The sequence below is a fragment of the Colobus angolensis genome, unplaced genomic scaffold (genome assembly GCF_000951035.1).
Source record: "Colobus angolensis palliatus isolate OR3802 unplaced genomic scaffold, Cang.pa_1.0 Scaffold257, whole genome shotgun sequence".
NCBI lineage: Eukaryota > Metazoa > Chordata > Mammalia > Primates > Cercopithecidae > Colobus > Colobus angolensis.
In genome coordinates, this window is record NW_012115788.1 from 2,495,435 (window position 1) to 2,512,371 (window position 16,937).

General features: G+C 38.2%; 1 protein-coding gene across 1 annotated transcript in view; it reads left to right on the forward strand.

The window, feature by feature from the left end:
- The first annotated feature begins 294 nt into the window (after window positions 1–294).
- LOC105515244 (chromosome unknown open reading frame, human C9orf41) overlaps window positions 295–16,937 on the forward strand; it is a 45,756-nt gene continuing 29,113 nt past the window's right edge. Inside the window, exons 1-3 of the mRNA XM_011947019.1 lie at window positions 295–335; window positions 9,998–10,193; window positions 11,023–11,186. Of these exons, the coding sequence (XP_011802409.1) occupies window positions 10,005–10,193; window positions 11,023–11,186 (353 nt within the window). The 5' untranslated portion in view covers window positions 295–335; window positions 9,998–10,004. The remainder of the gene's footprint in view (window positions 336–9,997; window positions 10,194–11,022; window positions 11,187–16,937) is intronic.

The following is a 16,937-nucleotide window of genomic DNA, read 5'->3' on the forward strand; positions in this document are numbered from 1 at the left end:
TATTAGGAGAGAAATGAGAGAAGTCATAATAAGAGCTGCCTTTACGTTCTTTTTTCCTGCAAAAATGTATCTAATTCTCCCTGGTGTGCTAGGCACTGTGGTAGGACCTTTTAAGTACGCTCCTCATTCATAAAACCAGCTCCCTAACTTCCACGTTTCTTCTAGATAGATGTAAAAGTAGTTTAATCACAAAATTATAATTCCAAGAGCTGAAAGGGACTTAACTGGATTTTCAGGTGAAGATAACACTTTTATTCACGTAAGAGATATGAGTCCACCGGTGACTATGTTCTGAGTCTGCAATTGGAATCAGACAGACATGACCTCCTACGCAGGTAAACCTGTTTTCATAAGTGGGTTCCTGCTGTGCTTTATGCAAACTTTTAAAATATTGTTCATCTCATGTATTATATTTGTTTATATAAATCTCTTGCTTTGCTGTGACCTCCTCAAGGGCAGGGGCTGAGTCTTATTTATTTTTATGTCACTAGTGCTTGGCATATGTTGTTTAAGCTCTATTTTTAACAAAATAAATGGTAGCAAAGAAATACATTTCTCATTCCCAAATAGTCTGTCAAGTTTTTGACAGATAGTTAAATTAGTTTACTAGCCTGAATTTAGAAGCTTGCTTAATGAAATCTTAAAGTTATTTGGAATCTGATTGTATATGTGATAGGAACTTTTGAACTTCGAAGATCTTGATGAAATAATTTACTGATTAAACCCAGAAATAGGGACCAGGGACAGCATTACTTTACGGAGCCCAAAAGAGTAGTTTGGATATTTTGTTTCTCCGGATTTAGTAGTAACAGAGGGAGCAAGGCAGACCATCAGAGAATTGAATTTGATGCAGGAATTGTGACTGAACTAACCATGCAGTTAGGGAAGGCAGCTAACATCAGATAGCTAAGAGTGGGAGATACAGAAAAGTCTGGTACATTTTGCTCTTGAAAAATCTAGAAAGAATATTGGGAAATGTCTTGGGAATATAGTGGACCCATTTAGTTAAGTGTGTAGTTGTACTTACTTTTAGTATGTTAGGACCAATTTAAAATTGATGTTTGTGGGTAAGTGTGGAATGGGACTTTATTGGGGTAGGGGTTGGTCAGGAACAGAAGTGTGGCAATATAGAGAAGAGTTCTTGTGTGAATATTCTAGTGTTTGTGATACTATTTCCTATACTCAATTCTTTACTGGTGTAATGTTGGATTCAGGACATCTCATTTTTTTAAAAAATCGTTTTTATTAGTATATACTCTCTTGAAACACTTCAGATACTTGGACTGAAAATAGTATAACATCAAAAATATGCTTTTTAAAATCTCTCTTAAAGGCTAGGGGTACAGAAAACTTACGTAGCAGAAAACAGTGGATTGTTACATTCTAATATTTTGTGATCTTCTAGACTTAAACTGCTTGTAGCCACTAATCATATCTGGATAAATTTAAGCTAAAATTAATCAGTATTTAATAAACTTTAAAATTTAATTGCTCAGTTTTACTACCCACATTTCAGGTGCTCAATAGCTACATGTGGCTCGAGTCTGTTGTATTGGACAGTGCAAATAAAAGCTTTTCCATTATCGAAGTAGATTGTGATGGACAATCCGGTTCTACACATTTAGCAAGTACAGTTGACCCTTAAACAATATGGATCTGACTGCACGGGTCCATTTATACACAAATTTTTTCAAATAAACATTGGAAAATTGTTTTGAGATTTGCAAGAATTTGAAAAACTCAGCAAACTTGCATAGCCTAGAAATACTGAAAAAATTAAGAAAAAGTTATGCCATGAATGCATATGTGTAGATATTAGTTTATCATTTAGTACCATAAAATATACACAAATCTATTATAAAAAGTTAAAATTTATCAAAACGTACACAAACACAGATCTTACATGGAGCATTTACAACTGAGATAAATGTAAACAAGCAAAGATGTAGCATTAAATCATAGTTGCATAAAATTATCTATAGTAGATATGGTACTACTGTAATAATTTTGTAGCCACTTGCTGTTGCTTTTGCAGTGAGCTCAAATGTTGCCAATATCTGTTTGAAAAAATCACTCTGCTTTTGTCTGTCCAGTAAATTGCCTATAGCAGTAAACACATTTCATCAAACTTTGCAAACAAACACATTTTAGGTTATGCAATACCATAAACCTTAAATAACACCATGGGTCCCATATGAAGTGCCACTGTCTGATGCTGGAAGTGCTCCCAAGAAGCAGAGAAAAGTCAAGACATTACAAAAAAAAGTTGATTTGTTCAATATGTACTGTAGATAGAGGTCTGCAGCAGAGGTTGCCCCCAACCCCATTTCAGACAGGATTTATCTTGTAGTCAAATAATGTAAATTTACAGTATTGATAAATGCAGTGCAGTAGTGTAAATGTATTTTTCCTTTCTTATGACTAATATTTTCTTTAGCTTTATTATAAGAATATAGTACATAATATATTAACATACAAAATATGTCAGTTGTTTATGTTATTGGTAAGGCTTTTGGTCAGTAGTAGGCTATTAGTAGTTAAGTTTTTGGTGAATCAAAGTTACATGTGGGTTTTTGACTGCACAGGGGGTTGGTGCCCCAACCCAAGTATTGTTCAGGGGTCAACTGTACGTCCAGATTTTGCAGGGATCAATTTTACTGTTACATGTCTTTTAGTTAATACATAGGAGATTTAGATAAAAGCTCATAAAGCAAGGAATGTCTTTTGATAAATACTTTCTAATGGGTTCCAATTTTGTGATTCCTACAGATTTTGCTTAGATGATATTCTGAGTAAGGTGAAAATGGGTATAGCTCATTTGTATTGAATAGCAAAAGTTAGTTTTATAACCCAGTGTTGTTATGAATGAAGCACCTCAGCACATAGACAATACTAGAGTTGAAAAGCTGAAAGTCTTTTCAGAAACTTCTTACTTTTAGAAATAACAGGATGAGATTTTTTAATATCGAGATTTGGAGCTCATTTTTGCAGGTGAGGATGTGGATAGAGACAAAGCAGTAAGCAACTTGCTCAGGGTTACACAATCCAGTTGTGGTAGAATCTGACCTAAAATCCAAAACTGTTACCTAAAATTTTATGGTGCGTTAATGCAGAGTTATACTAGTAAGACAAATTTAATGTTAGGTATTTAATAAAGATTTAAAATGAATCAAGACAGGCTTTATTTCTGACAAGTTATGTTTTTTTCTATTTGGATTTCCTAGAGTAGTTCAACTAAGTGCAGAGGAATGGGCCTGTGACCATGGCATTTAGCTCAGACCTGGTATGGGCTCACCCTGATGACAGGTGACTAAATCAGAGTTGAGGTCACTGCTGACACCAGCTTTCTAGAGAGTTGGAGGTAGAGATACCACCATTGAGGAAAAATGGCTATTAAGTTTACTTTCTCCTCTTATCAGCAAGAGGATGTCGCCTCCTTATGCTGACTTAGTTCGGAACCAAGAAGAGTCTGATTTTTGTAAAATATTCCTTCAAAGCAGGTTTGACAGAGTTTCTTAAAAGGGCCAGGCAGTAAATATTTTAAGCTCTGAAGGCCAAGTGGTCTCTTGTTACAGCTCTTCAACTCTGCCCTTGAATGGAAGGAGCCTTAGGCTTTGTGTAATCAAATAGTGTGACTGTGTACCAATAAGACTACAAAAAAACCAAGTAGCCAGTGGGCCCCTGCCTTAAAGCAATACCGATAGGGTAAGCATGTGCAGGATAGTGAAGTTAGCCCCAGTTACAAGGGTATAGTAAGGATTGGACTATATTCTCAACTTTAGTAACATCCCACCTATTTTAAGAGTCACTGGTGGTTGTATGTTATGGCAGCTTTGCACACCAGTAAGTAACCAGGGGTTTAAGAATCTCATCCTGCTCTGTGTAATTACTTCTGTATCAAGAATTGACAGCTCTTCTAACCAATCTATAACTCATCTCAACTCACCCTTGCAATCTTGATACTACTTGGTAATAAGTAATCTCTGTAGAAAACCAAAAGTGGCACCTGTGGGAATGTAACTGAACATTTATTGCTTTTTACATATGCTGAAGTACAGAGATACTGAATAATGACCAAGATGACACTTGTGTTTTAGAAGAATTCATCTGATTAGAGGTGGGGCAGGAAGGGCAGGGGAGGAGTTAGGAAGTAGAATTGGAAAGTATCCTGGGCTTATTGATTGTGGGACTAGGAGAAGAGACATTTAGGATGACTCCTTAATTACTTTTTTTTTTTTTTTCTTTTGAGACGGAGTCTCACTCTGTTGCCCAGGCTGGAGTGCAGTGGCACGATCTCAACTCACTGCAACATCTGCCTCCCAGGTTCAAGCAATTCTCCTGCCTCAGCTTCCCAAGCAGCTGGGATTACAGGTGCATGCCACCATGCCCAGCTAATTTTTTGTATTTTTAGTAGAGACAGGGTTAGCCAGGATTGTCTCGATCTTGAACTCCTGACCTGAGGTGAACTGCCCACCTCGGCCTCTCAAAGTGCTGGGATTATAGGCGTGAGCCACCATGCCCAGCTGATGACTCTTTAATTTCTAACTTGGGTGCATTTGTTAATATTAGCCATGAAGGAAGGAGTGCAGGTTTTTGTGGGGCATGTGCTAAGTTCACTTTGGGTATGAGTTTTGAGGTGTGGTGAGAGGGAAGTTGTGGGGCATCCAGTGCCCAAGAGTAAACACTAGAAAGAAAGGCTGTTCAATCTGTTGACGGAGAATTGTAAACTGTCAAAGCTCTGCTGTTTGCCTAACTTGTTGTGGCCATTTAGTTCCTTTAATGTCATACTCTGTTGTTAGGAATGTAAATTGATAGGAGTCTTTCTACACATCATTTTATATCAAGAACCTTAAAAATACTTACTCCTGGCCAGGTGTGGGGGCTCACGCCTGTAATCCCAATACTTTGGGAGACCGAGGTTGGCCGATCACTTCAGGTCAGGAGTTCGAGATCAGCCTGACCAACATGGTGAAACCCCATCTCTACTAAAAATATAAAAATTAGCCGGTCATGGTGGTGTGCACCGGTAGCCCCTACTTATGAGCCTGAACCAGAAGAATCGCTTGAACCAGAAGAATCTGAGAGGCAGAGCTTGCAGTGAGTTGAGGCTATGCCACTGTACTCCAGCCTAGGTGACAGAGTGAGACTCCATTTCAAAAATAAAGAAAGTTTTCCTTTTCACCTGGTAATTCTGGTTTCGAGAATTTATGCTAATTTTTCCCCTAAATTATAGACATTTTGAATACAAAATGTTCATCATAAAAACAAGTGAGTGTCTAAATGACCACAAGTTGGGAAGTAGCTAAGTAACTGTTGGTTACATAAGATGGAATGATGAACATCCACTTTGTACCCCACAAATATATACAATTATAATTTGTCAATATTCAGCTTAAAAAAAGTAAGATGCTAGATTACTTTTTTTTTTTCCTCTCTATTTTGGAGACAGGGTTTTGGACTGTTACCCAGCCTGTAGTGCAGTAACACAATCATGGCTCACTGCACCCTTGACTTTCTAGACTCTAGCAGTTCTCCTACCTCACCCTCCTTAGTACGTGAGACTACGGGCATGCACCACTACACCTGGCTAATTCTGTTTTTTCATTTTTTTGTAGAGATGAGGGTCTTGTTGTATTGCCCAGGCTGGTTTTGAACACCTGGCCTCAAATAGGCTTCCCACCTTGGCCTCCCAAAATACTGGGATTACTGGCATGAGCCACTGCAACTTTGTATTAAGCAGAAATGTGCCAAAAGGTTAGAAGTGTTCCCTCTAGAAGAGGAGGTATTAGGCCTTCTTTCCCTGAGTACTTTTAATTTCTACATTTTTCATACTTTGAACATTTTAGTAATATAAATGAAATATACCTACGGTTTTTTTGAACAGTAGGTGTATATATAGTATATGTATTTATACTATATATACTATATATACTATGTATATAGTATGTATATATAGTATATTGAACAGTAGGTATATGTGTAGTATATATATTTTGAGTGCTTGCTGTGTTTTCAAGCTATTGGGCTAAATCTTTTGAGTACGTTATTTCCAATGAAACCCTGTCTGGTAAGCAGAGGAACATAATGCTACCTATCTAATTACGGAGATGTTTCAGAATAATCAGTATTAACTGACTTGGTTTAGTCCTTGGCATTTATTAAATCTCAGTAAATGGTAGCTTCCATGATCACCTCGTTGTTGTTCATTCTTTATCTTGCTTCTCTACATGAGAGAGTTGCACAAAGGAAGGAGGTAGTTTTCCTGGTGTTGTGGCAAATAGGTGTTATAACCTGGATTTCATCCCTGATCTTTCTGACTTCAAAGCTCATTATTATACTCTCCCCAGAGGGGGATGTCAGTGGAGCTTCTGCCAACTTGATCTCTTCACTTTATCTCTAAGGGCCCCCCACACCAAGCCACCACACACAAGCTTGTAAAAACGCGACCAGCCAGGTTTTTGCTTGTTCGTCAGGAGCTTCTTCTGAAGTTCATTACTGTTTGGCAGTTGGAATAATTTGGCAGAGGGTAAAAATAAGAAAATTGTTTGGATGAATAAAGATTTAAGAAACCAAACGACAAAGGTTTTGAAATTAAAAATGAAAATGAAGGCCGGGCACAGTGGCTCAGGCCTATAATCCCAGCACTTTGGGAGGCAGAGGTGGGTGGATCATGAGGTAAAGACATCAAGACCATCCTGGACAGTATGGTGAAACCCCAACTCTACTAAAAATACAAAAATTAGCCGAGCGTGGTGGCACACGCCTGTAGTCCCAGCTACTTGGGAGACTGAGGCAGGAGAGTCGCTTGAACCTGGGAGGGGAGGTTGCAGTGAGCTGAGATCGTGCCACTGCACTGCAGCCTGAGCAAGACAAGACTCCGTCTCAAAAAAAAAAAAGAAAATAGAGGCCGAGCGCGGTGGCTCACGCCTGTAATCCCAGCACTTTGGGAGGCCGAGGCGGGCGGATCACAAGGTCAGGAGATCGAGACCATCCTGGCTAAGACGGTGAAACCCTGTCTCTGCTAAAAATACAAAAAATTAGCCGGGCGCGTTGGCAGTCGCCTGTAGTCCCCGCTACTCGGGAGGCTGAGACAGGAGAATGGCGTGAACCCGGGATGTGGAGCTTGCAGTGAGCCGAGATCATGCCACTGCACTCCAGCCTGGGTGATGAGCAAGACTCCATCTCAGAAAAAAAAAAAAACAAAAAAAGAAAATAGAAAATGAAAAATACTTCCATTTTTATTTAATACTGAATTAATACCAAAGAACATTTAAACATACACACATATATATAGATGTAAAATGTCAGGAATGATACAGTGAACACTCATCAATCACCTAGTTTTTAAAAAACATTATCCTGTCTCTTTCACCCTCAGAATCATTAACCTGAATTTTTACTTCTTTACTTTGTAGTTTTTCCACATATGCTCAGTCCCTGAATAATAATACTTAGTTTTCTATGAAATGCAATTGTACATTATGTGTTTTCCTGCAATTTTTTTCAACAAATGTATGTGTTCTTGAGTTTTATCCAGATGGTGATGGGAGTAGCCAGTTTCTGCCAAAATATATTTAGAGGTTTGTTCTGGGCCAATATGATAGTGACCGCAGCCTGTGGTTACACGATCTCAAAGGACCCTGACAAAGTACGCTCCAGGTGGTCAGGTTACAGCTTGGTTTTATACATTTTAGAGATAACAGGATTACATGGAAGGTATATATTGATCTCACACAAAAGGCAGGACGTCTTAAAGAGGGGGTTACAAGTCATAGGTGGGTTTTAAGGATTCTTCAGTTGGTACTTGGTTGATAGAGGTAAGCTATGGTAAGTAGAAAGGAATGCCTGAGTTAAGGGACTTGTGGAGGCCAAGGTTCTTGTTAAGTTAAATGAAGCCTTCTAGGTAGCAGCCTTCAGAGGGAAGAGATACTAAATGTTACTTTTTAGACTTTAATGTTGTCAGGCTCTCAGTTAATCTCTCCTGGATCCAGGAAAGGCCTAGAAAGGGAAGGCCTGGTTGCATTCATGGAGATTCTCCACAGAGATGCACGTTTCCCCTAGGAAACATGGCTTTGCGGGGCCATTGAAATCTGTTGGCCCTGTGGCAGCCATTTCAGAATGTCAAAGAAATATATTTTAGGGTAAAATATTCTGATTTCCTTCTGAGTCTGCTATTTGTCATAAGATGCCATACCAGAATCAGGTTGGAAAGTAAGCCATATTATATAGGGTTAATAAAAAACCTGTCTAACGAGATTTTATAATTTGTAAGGCATGATGCCCCAGGTCTCTTAGTGAGAAACTTGGAGAAGAGAGAAAAAAAAGATCAGTGTTTAGTCTTTACATATTATTGTATGAACTGTAATTTACTCATTTTGCTGCATTCCACTGTATATACTGTAATTTTTTCATTCTACAGTAACTATACGATAATTTCTGATAATAGACCTTTGGGTTGTTTCCAGATATTTTGTTACTTTTTTTTTTTTTTGAGATGGAGTCTTCCTCTGTCGCCCAGGCTGGAATGCAGTGGTGCGATCTCGGCTCACTGCGACCTCTGCCTCCTGGGTTCAAGCGATTCTACTGCCTCAGCCTTCCAAGTAGCTGGGATTACTGGTGGGCGCCACCATGCCCAGCTAATTTTTGTAGAGATGGGCTTTCACCATGTTGGCTAGCTAGACTGGTCTTGAACTTCTGACCTTAAGTGATCTGCCCACCTTGGCCTCCCAAAGTGCCAAGGGATTACAGGAATGAGCCACTGTGCCCGGCCTGTTTGTTATTTCTGACAGTACTGTGACAAAAATTGTTCATGTTTCATGGGGCCCATTTGCAAGAGTTTCTAGGAGTATAATTACTAGGTCATAAGGCAAGTACTATGCTAAGTTGTACTAGGTAATACTCTAAATTTGGCAAAGTGGTTGCACTAATGTATGCACTTACAATTAGTATATAAATGTCCTAATTATACCCTGTTTTCACCAAAATTTGATATAGTCAGGCTTTTAAATTTTGGCCATCTTGTCAATGTAAAAATAATATACTATGAGTATATATTTAACTTTAAAAAATGATGTTCTCATGGCCAGGCGTGGTGGCTCAAGTCTGTAATCGCAGCACTCTGGGCAGCCAGGGCAGGCAGATTGCTTGAGCCCAGGAGTTTGAGACCAGCCTGGGCAACATGGTGAAACCCATCTCTACAAAAAAATACAAAAATATTAGCTGAATGTGGTGGCGCATGTCTGTAGTCCCACCTAATTGGGAGGCTGAGGTGGGAGGATGACTTGAACCTGGGAGGCAGAGGTTGCAGTCAGCCGAGACTGTGCCACTGCATTCCAGCCTGGGTGACAAGAGTGAAACTCCCTCTCAAAAATAATAGTAGTAAGTAAATATAAGTAAAAATGATGTTCTGTTTTCTGGTTTTATGAATAAGTAGTCCCCAAAGTGACCTTTGGGGTCATTTTTGGAATGCAAATTGTGGATGTTAAGTAAAACACTATAGAATTTCAATTTTTATTTGCTTGGTAATTTGTAGTATATAAGATCTTCTGTGATATTTTTAAAAATTCAACTTGGTTTGCTTTTAGTTAATTTCAGGACATTTTGTGTGTATTATAATTTCACAGCAGTATTTATTTTGCTACTTAAAGATGGAAAAATCTAAAGCATTAAGCTGGTTTTGCTGAAAATTTTAAGTTTAATACACAAAAATAAATTAATTGTACATCAGTCTTCTTTTCCTCCTTCTAATTGGTGCATATGTTTACTTTTACTAGTGATAAACCATTTGTATTTTGCTTGCTTAGAGAAGGATTTGTAATAAAGTAAAAACATATACAACTTTCTAAGTTAATGCCTTTTTAAAAGCCAAGAGATTGTAAATGATAGGACAGTATCCAACATAAGAAGGAAATAAGTGTACAGAAAGACAACCGTAAAATAAGATTGGCCTCTGGTGAGAATTCTTTTGCGAATTTAAAAAACACCTTTTATGTTTTAGCACCAGTATGCATGAGCGAGTGAACCGAACAGAAAGACAATTTCGATCACTTCCAGCTAACCAACAGAAACTACTTCCTCAGTTTCTTCTTCACTTGGACAAGATCCGGAAATGCATTGATCATAATCAAGAAATACTACTGACCATTGTGAATGATTGCATACATATGTTTGAAAATAAAGAATATGGAGAAGATGTATGTGAAAGTTTGTTCTATTTGTGTTTATTTTAGGGTCAACCTCTGTATTTTGAGGTCTTTTAATCTTTCTGGATTTCATTTTTATAATCTGGCACAGGCTATTTGCTCTACTCAGAAAGTTTTAACTTAAATGTTCAGTCATTTGATTAGGCTTAATAGAACAGTATGCGAGAGACTGGATCTGTTCGCTGGTTTTCCTTTTTTAAGTACTAATATAATTGTTGGGATTTTGATGCATTTTGACATAATGTTCTGTTTTGGGATATAAAGTTAGTGACTTAAATTTTTAAAAGCAACTTTACTAGCTAGAAATTAACTTCCCTTGCTTAACTTATATTTTTTCAGTGTCTTGTATCTATTGCTGTTCATCCTTTATTGTAAGACATTATTTTCACTTACAAATCTCAAGGGACTGGCAGTACATAGAAACTGAAGTCCTTTTGTATCCACAGGATGGATACAGTTGGGCCACTCCAGTGTGAGCCTCTCCATGCTGCCCCATCAATGACCTGGAGGGACTTTCTTCCCTCTCTTAGAGAGGATGTTCAGTCTCCATAGCAGCTCCGTTTGGTCCTCTCCTGAGTAGAGACTGCTTAATTATATGGTGGTTTTATGATTAATGGACCTTAATCTTTTGAGGGTAGCAGTGAGACCACCAAACTCTTTTCATTTAGGATCTCAAGCTGCACTTGAACCCCGGTTGAGGTGAGAGGCTAGTGATTTATCCACTAAACCACCTATATAGCCCCTTAGTAGCATGTCTATTTAACCATAATAAAAGTGGATTACTCTCTCAGAAGCTAATTGATGTCTGTTTTTTAAACAGGGGAATGGAAAGATTATGCCAGCATCTACATTTGACATGGATAAGTTAAAATCCACATTGAAACAGTTTGTGAGAGACTGGAGTGAAACTGGGAAAGCAGAAAGGGATGCCTGTTACCAGCCAATCATTAAAGAAATTTTAAAAAATTTTCCAAAAGAGAGATGGTAAATAGTACCTTGTTTTTAACGAAGTTTTTAAAGTGTATAAACACTTGAGTTTCTTGATAAAATGTTTCACAGTCTTGCTTCATTGTTATAGTTGCTGTGTGCCTGTGTGTTTTACATGTGTAAGTGTTACATTTGTTATTGGATACTCTGTGTGAGGTTACAGTTATTATTTTGAATAATTTTTGTGCTGGTGCTTAGGGGAAATTACTTAGAAATTAATAAGGTTAGATGGAAAATTATCAGTGATGTGTATCTTTTTATAATTTGCTTTATGGCGAAGCAAAAAAAAGTAAACTTTTAATTCCCTTCATTGTGACATAGTTGTAAACAAGTGAGGGACCTGTACCTCTGAGCAAGCAGAGATTCTTAACTTTTTTGTGCCTTGGAACCATTGGTCAGTCTGAAGCCCATGGTCTGCTTTTCAGAATAATTTTTTTTTTTTTTTTTTTTGAGACAGTCTCACCCTCTTGCCCTGGCTGGAGTGCAGTGGTGTGGTCTTAGTTCACTGCAACCTCTTGCCTCCTGGGTTCAAGTGATTCTCATGCCTCAGACTCCCAAATAGCTGGGACTGCAGGCTTGCACCACCACGCCTGGCTAATTTTTGTGTTTTTGGTAGAGACAGGGTCTCACCATGTTGGCCAGGCTGGTTTGGAACTCCTGACCTCAAGTGATCCGCCTGCATCTTCCTCCCAAAGTGCTGGGATTACAGGTGTGAGCTACTGCACCTGGCCCAGAATAACAATTTTAAGTGAATAAATTTAAGTGCATAAGATTACAAAGAAAACAGTGATTTTGAAATACAGTTATCAAAATAGTTAAAAAGTAAATTTGTGATGCATTTTTTAAAAATCATATATCACTTTAAATACAATTTAACTGCAAGTGTAATTACTGTATTATGAAAATGCTGAAGGGGATATATACTGTTTTGAGAACCTCAGCTAATGTGAAGTGAAAATATACGTGATTTCTCTTCCTGATAAAGTCAGAGGTATTGCTAAAACTGTTTGTTGCCTGCATCTGTAATTGAAAAAAAAAATCAGTTTCTGAAATTAAAATGTAATTTTTTCCCATTCGCTTCAGAGACTCAGTGAATTCTATCCACAGACCTCTTGATGGATAGAATTTAATCCACCTAACCTCAGTCCCAGATTAGGGACCCCTGATTTAGGGGTATATATTTAACGAAAGCTACTGGATGGAATTCAGTCTTATTTAAAGATATTTTGGAGCGGCTCCTTTTCCTCCTCTCCTTCACTTCCTTATTATTGACAACTTTACGTTTGAGTATATGCTTTCAGAAATTTCAATACATATATGTCTCTTCTCTCTGTTTTTTGTTGGGACATTTTATTTTATTGGTTATTATTTATTTATTTATTATTTTTATTTTTCACCCTATTCCCCAGGCTGGGGTGCAGTGGCGCTGCTCACTGCAACCTCCGCTTCCTGGGCTCAAGTGAGTCTCGTGCCTTAGCCTCCCGAGTAGCTGGGATTGCAGACACCTACCACTATGTCTGGCTATTTTAACTATTTTGAAATAACTTTAAAATTACAGATAAGTTGCATGAATTATATGGAGGCCTCCTGAATTCACTTATACTTTTTACCTGAATTCACCAGTTTTTAACATTTTGCCACGTTTGCTTTTGTTGTTTCCTCTTCCTTCTTCCCTCCCTTCCTCTTTCCCTTGCATTATGTATGTGTATGTCTGAAACCATTGAGGAAATTTAACCCTGAATACTGTTATGTAATTTATAGTCTACATTCAAGTTTCATAATTTACTGTGGTTCATACTGATAACTGTTAATTCCAATCCCAACTCTATAGGATTATCCTTGGTTTTCTCTCTTCTCACTTTGCTTCCAACAACGTCTACTTGCTTCCAACATACATTTACTTATTCGCCCAGTTGTCTACAAAACACACAGAATGGTTTCAGAATTGCTTCATTCATACCTCTGTGAAAAAGAAACCTACTAAAAGGAGTTCGGGAGTTGCTAATAGTTATTTTTCCCTTAGACAAGGTGGTATAGTGAATTTATTCATTGCAATTTACCCAAATTAGCTCTCCCTTCAATCCCCAGCCCCCTAGTGTTTTATCCCTTCCCTTTATTCTATACCCCATTTGGATAATCAGTATTATTGGCATCTTGTTTATTCATCCTTTTATTCTTTTTTTTTTTTAAAGAAAGTAAGTAGATATGTTTTTTTTCCTTTCTCTCTCTCTCTTTTTTTTTTTGACACAAAGTGTTGCTCTGTCATCCAGGCTGTAGTACAGTGTTGTTATCATAGGTCACTCTAGCCTTAAACTCCTGGGCTCAAGTACTCCTCCCACCACAGCCTCCCAGCTAATTTTTTAATATTTTTTGTAGAGACAGGGGTCTTGCTATGTTGAACAGGCTGGTCTTGAACTCCTGGCCTCAAGTGATCCTCCTGCCTCTGCCTCCCAAAATGTTGGGATTACAGGCATAAACTACTATGTCTGACTTTTTTGTTTTTCTTTATAATTACCCCCTTTGGTCATCCACAAAAGATAGTGTACCATACATTTATTCTGTGCCTTGCTTTTTTCACTTAGTGTCTTCTGGAAATAGCTATACTATCAGTTCATAGAGCTCTTCAGTCATTTTTTTTTCCCCCAGCTGAAGATTACTCTGTTATTTGGATGTATCATAGTTTATCAACCAACTTTCTCCTACATTAGGCTATTTAGGTAGTTAGCATTATCTAGCAATTATACATAATGTTAAAATTAATAACTTTATGCATATGTATTTTTATATTACTGGAGGTATAACTTTAATTAAAATAACTTTAATTAAAAATAACTTTATTTGATAATCTTTTTAAAAATCCATAATATAATTTCAGAACTAATTTATTCTCATTTCCCCTTACCAAATTTTAGAATGTAAATAATGCCGAAGGATCTGTTTATTTTTCTTTGCAGCAGTTCCTGACCAGTCCATGGTGAGAAATACCAGTTGGCACTTAATTGCATCATAATAAATTATACCCAGTAAGGATGATTTTTCAGGCCTCAGTGCATGGGTTATGGAAATTTTCCATCATGCATTTTTTTCTGCTGCAATTATAGGGCCTATATGAAGTTATGAGAATCGGAGCTAATATCAAAGACAAAAAATGGTGGGGCCCTTTCCCCAACAGTACACCAAGTTTTGAGGAAAAGAAGTATCAGTTGAAATAGCTCTGAAGAATTTATCTTCCTGGTTCTGATAAGTAGATCTCATGGTCTCTGATTTAACAATACATGTAGATAAGATTTTTTAAAAACACAGTGTAACAACTTGAACTTTCCCATGCAAACTCTGTAACCCACTGTCAACACGGTTCTGTATTTGGGCATGGATCATTCTGAAGAAAAATGCAGCTCTAATTTTTAAAAAACTCTTAAAACTTGAAGACCTGGCCAGGCGTGGTGGCTCACACCTATAATACCAGCACTTAGACTGAGCCGGATGGATCACTTGAGGTCAAGAGTTCAAGACCAGCCTGGCTAACATGGAGAAACCCTATCTCGACTAAAAATACAAAAATTAGTTGGGCATGGTGGTGCACACCTGTAATCCTAGCTACTCGGGAGTCTGAGGCAGGAGAATTGTTTGAACCCAGGAGGCAGAGGTTGCAGTGAGCCAAAATCGTGCCACTGAACTCCAGCCTGGTCAATAGAGCAAGGGCTGTCTCAGAGGAAAAAAAAAAGAAAAAAAAAAAACTTGAAGACCTTCGGTGCCTGGGCTCTTAACTGACCCAGCATATTATGTACACTCAGAGCTCAGATATAAGTGATATTCAGTCACATCTCAAATGGTCAAGGATATATAGTGTTTGGCATTAAGACCTTGAAGCTCGCATTTGCTAGCAGAAAAATCCTTAGATAGTTCCTTTCATTGGGGTATGTGTGCCGGAGAGTGTGTCTTTAATTTAAATTCTTAGAAGTGGGATTGCTGCATAACACATTGATTTCAGTTTCTATAGGTCAGGAGTCTAGGCTTGGCTTAACTGGTTCTTCTGGGTAGGAGCTTACAAGGCAGCGATCCAGATGTCTGCTGGGCTGTGTTTTCACCTGGAGACTTGACGGGGGAAGAATCTGTCACTCATGTTTCATTTTGTTTAACTGCAGTTGTAGTACTGAGGCAGAATTGTTTTCATTGTGACTGTAGGACTGAGGGTCTTAGCTGCTCTCTGTTCATCAGTTGGAAGACTGCCTCATCTCCTAGAGGCAACGCATAGTTCCTTGTCTTTCCCAAAAGGACCACTTCATCAAGCCAGCAAGGAGGGTGTCTATATCAAGCAAGCTGTCAACCGTCTTACAGTATTGAAGAGTCATAGAGCTGGGTGTCAAGGCTCATGTCTATAATCCCAGTACTTTGAGAGACCAAGATGGGAGAATCACTTGAGGCCAGGAATTCAAGACCAACTTGGGCGACATAGTGAGACCTCATCTCTACCAAAAATTTAGAAATTAGCCAGGTGAGGTGGCATGCACCTGTATAGCCCTAGCTACTCTGGAGGCAGACACCAGACGAGGGGATCATTTGAGCCCAGGAGTTCAAAGTTGCAGTGATAACATTACTGCATTCCAGCCTGGGCAACAGAGCAAGACCCTGTCTCAATAATAATGACAATCATAGGAGGGACATCTCATCACCTTTGCTATATTCTGTTGGTTAGAAGCAAGACATGGGGACCAGGAGGTAGGGAGCATAGGAGCACCACTACAGGGACTGCCTGCCATAGTCATTACTATATTCTTCTATAAGGGTTGTACTGTTTTTTCTGTTTACTGGCAATGTGTGAAAATGCCTGTTTATGCACAGCCCTAACAAATACTGTAGTTTGAAGCTTTTGACCTTTTGCCAGCCTGATGGGTGGGAAATTGTATATTTACATAGTCTTAATTTGCATTTCTCTTACGAGTGAAACTGTCTTCATATGTTAAAGGGTCATGTTAACATTTTTTTTAATTCTGAGAATTATATATTTATGTCTTTTCCCCTTAGTTTTTTATTGAGGCGAATTGCATATAACAAAAGTAATCATTTTAAATAAATCAGTGGCATTCAGTACTTTCACGGCATTGTACATCTACCACCACTGTGTAGATCCAAAACATTTCATCAACCCAGAATAAAACCTCATACCCATTAACTCCCCAGTCTCCCCACTCTGCCTTCACCTTTTTTACTTAGCAGTTTGACTGTGAGGTGTCTTAAATGTGGTTTCCTTTGTATTTATCTTGCTTGGGGTTTGCTCATGTCTTGGGGTTTGGGTAGATCTATATCATCAATTCAGAAATGCTTTGCTATTATCTCTTCACATTATTTCTCTATCATTTTCTCTAATTCTTTCTCTTCTGGTACTCCAGTTACATGTATATTAAGTATTAAACCATTTCATGTCATCTCTTAGGTTTCACATGACTCTTTCCACACACTCTTTCTCCTCCCAGCCCTTTATAGTATAATTTGGATAATTTCTGTTAAGCTAACTTCAGCTTCACTGATTATTTATTATGCTAATCTGCTGATAAGTCCTTTGAAAGAGTTCTTGGCCTGGGGTGGTAACTCACACCTATAATCCCAGCACTTTGGGAGGCTGAGGTGAGTGGATCACTTGAGGTCAGGAGTTCAAGACCAGCCTGGCCAACATGATGAAACCCTGCCTCTACTAAAAATAGAAAAATTAGCTGGGTGTGGTGGTGTGCCCCTATAATCCCAGCTACT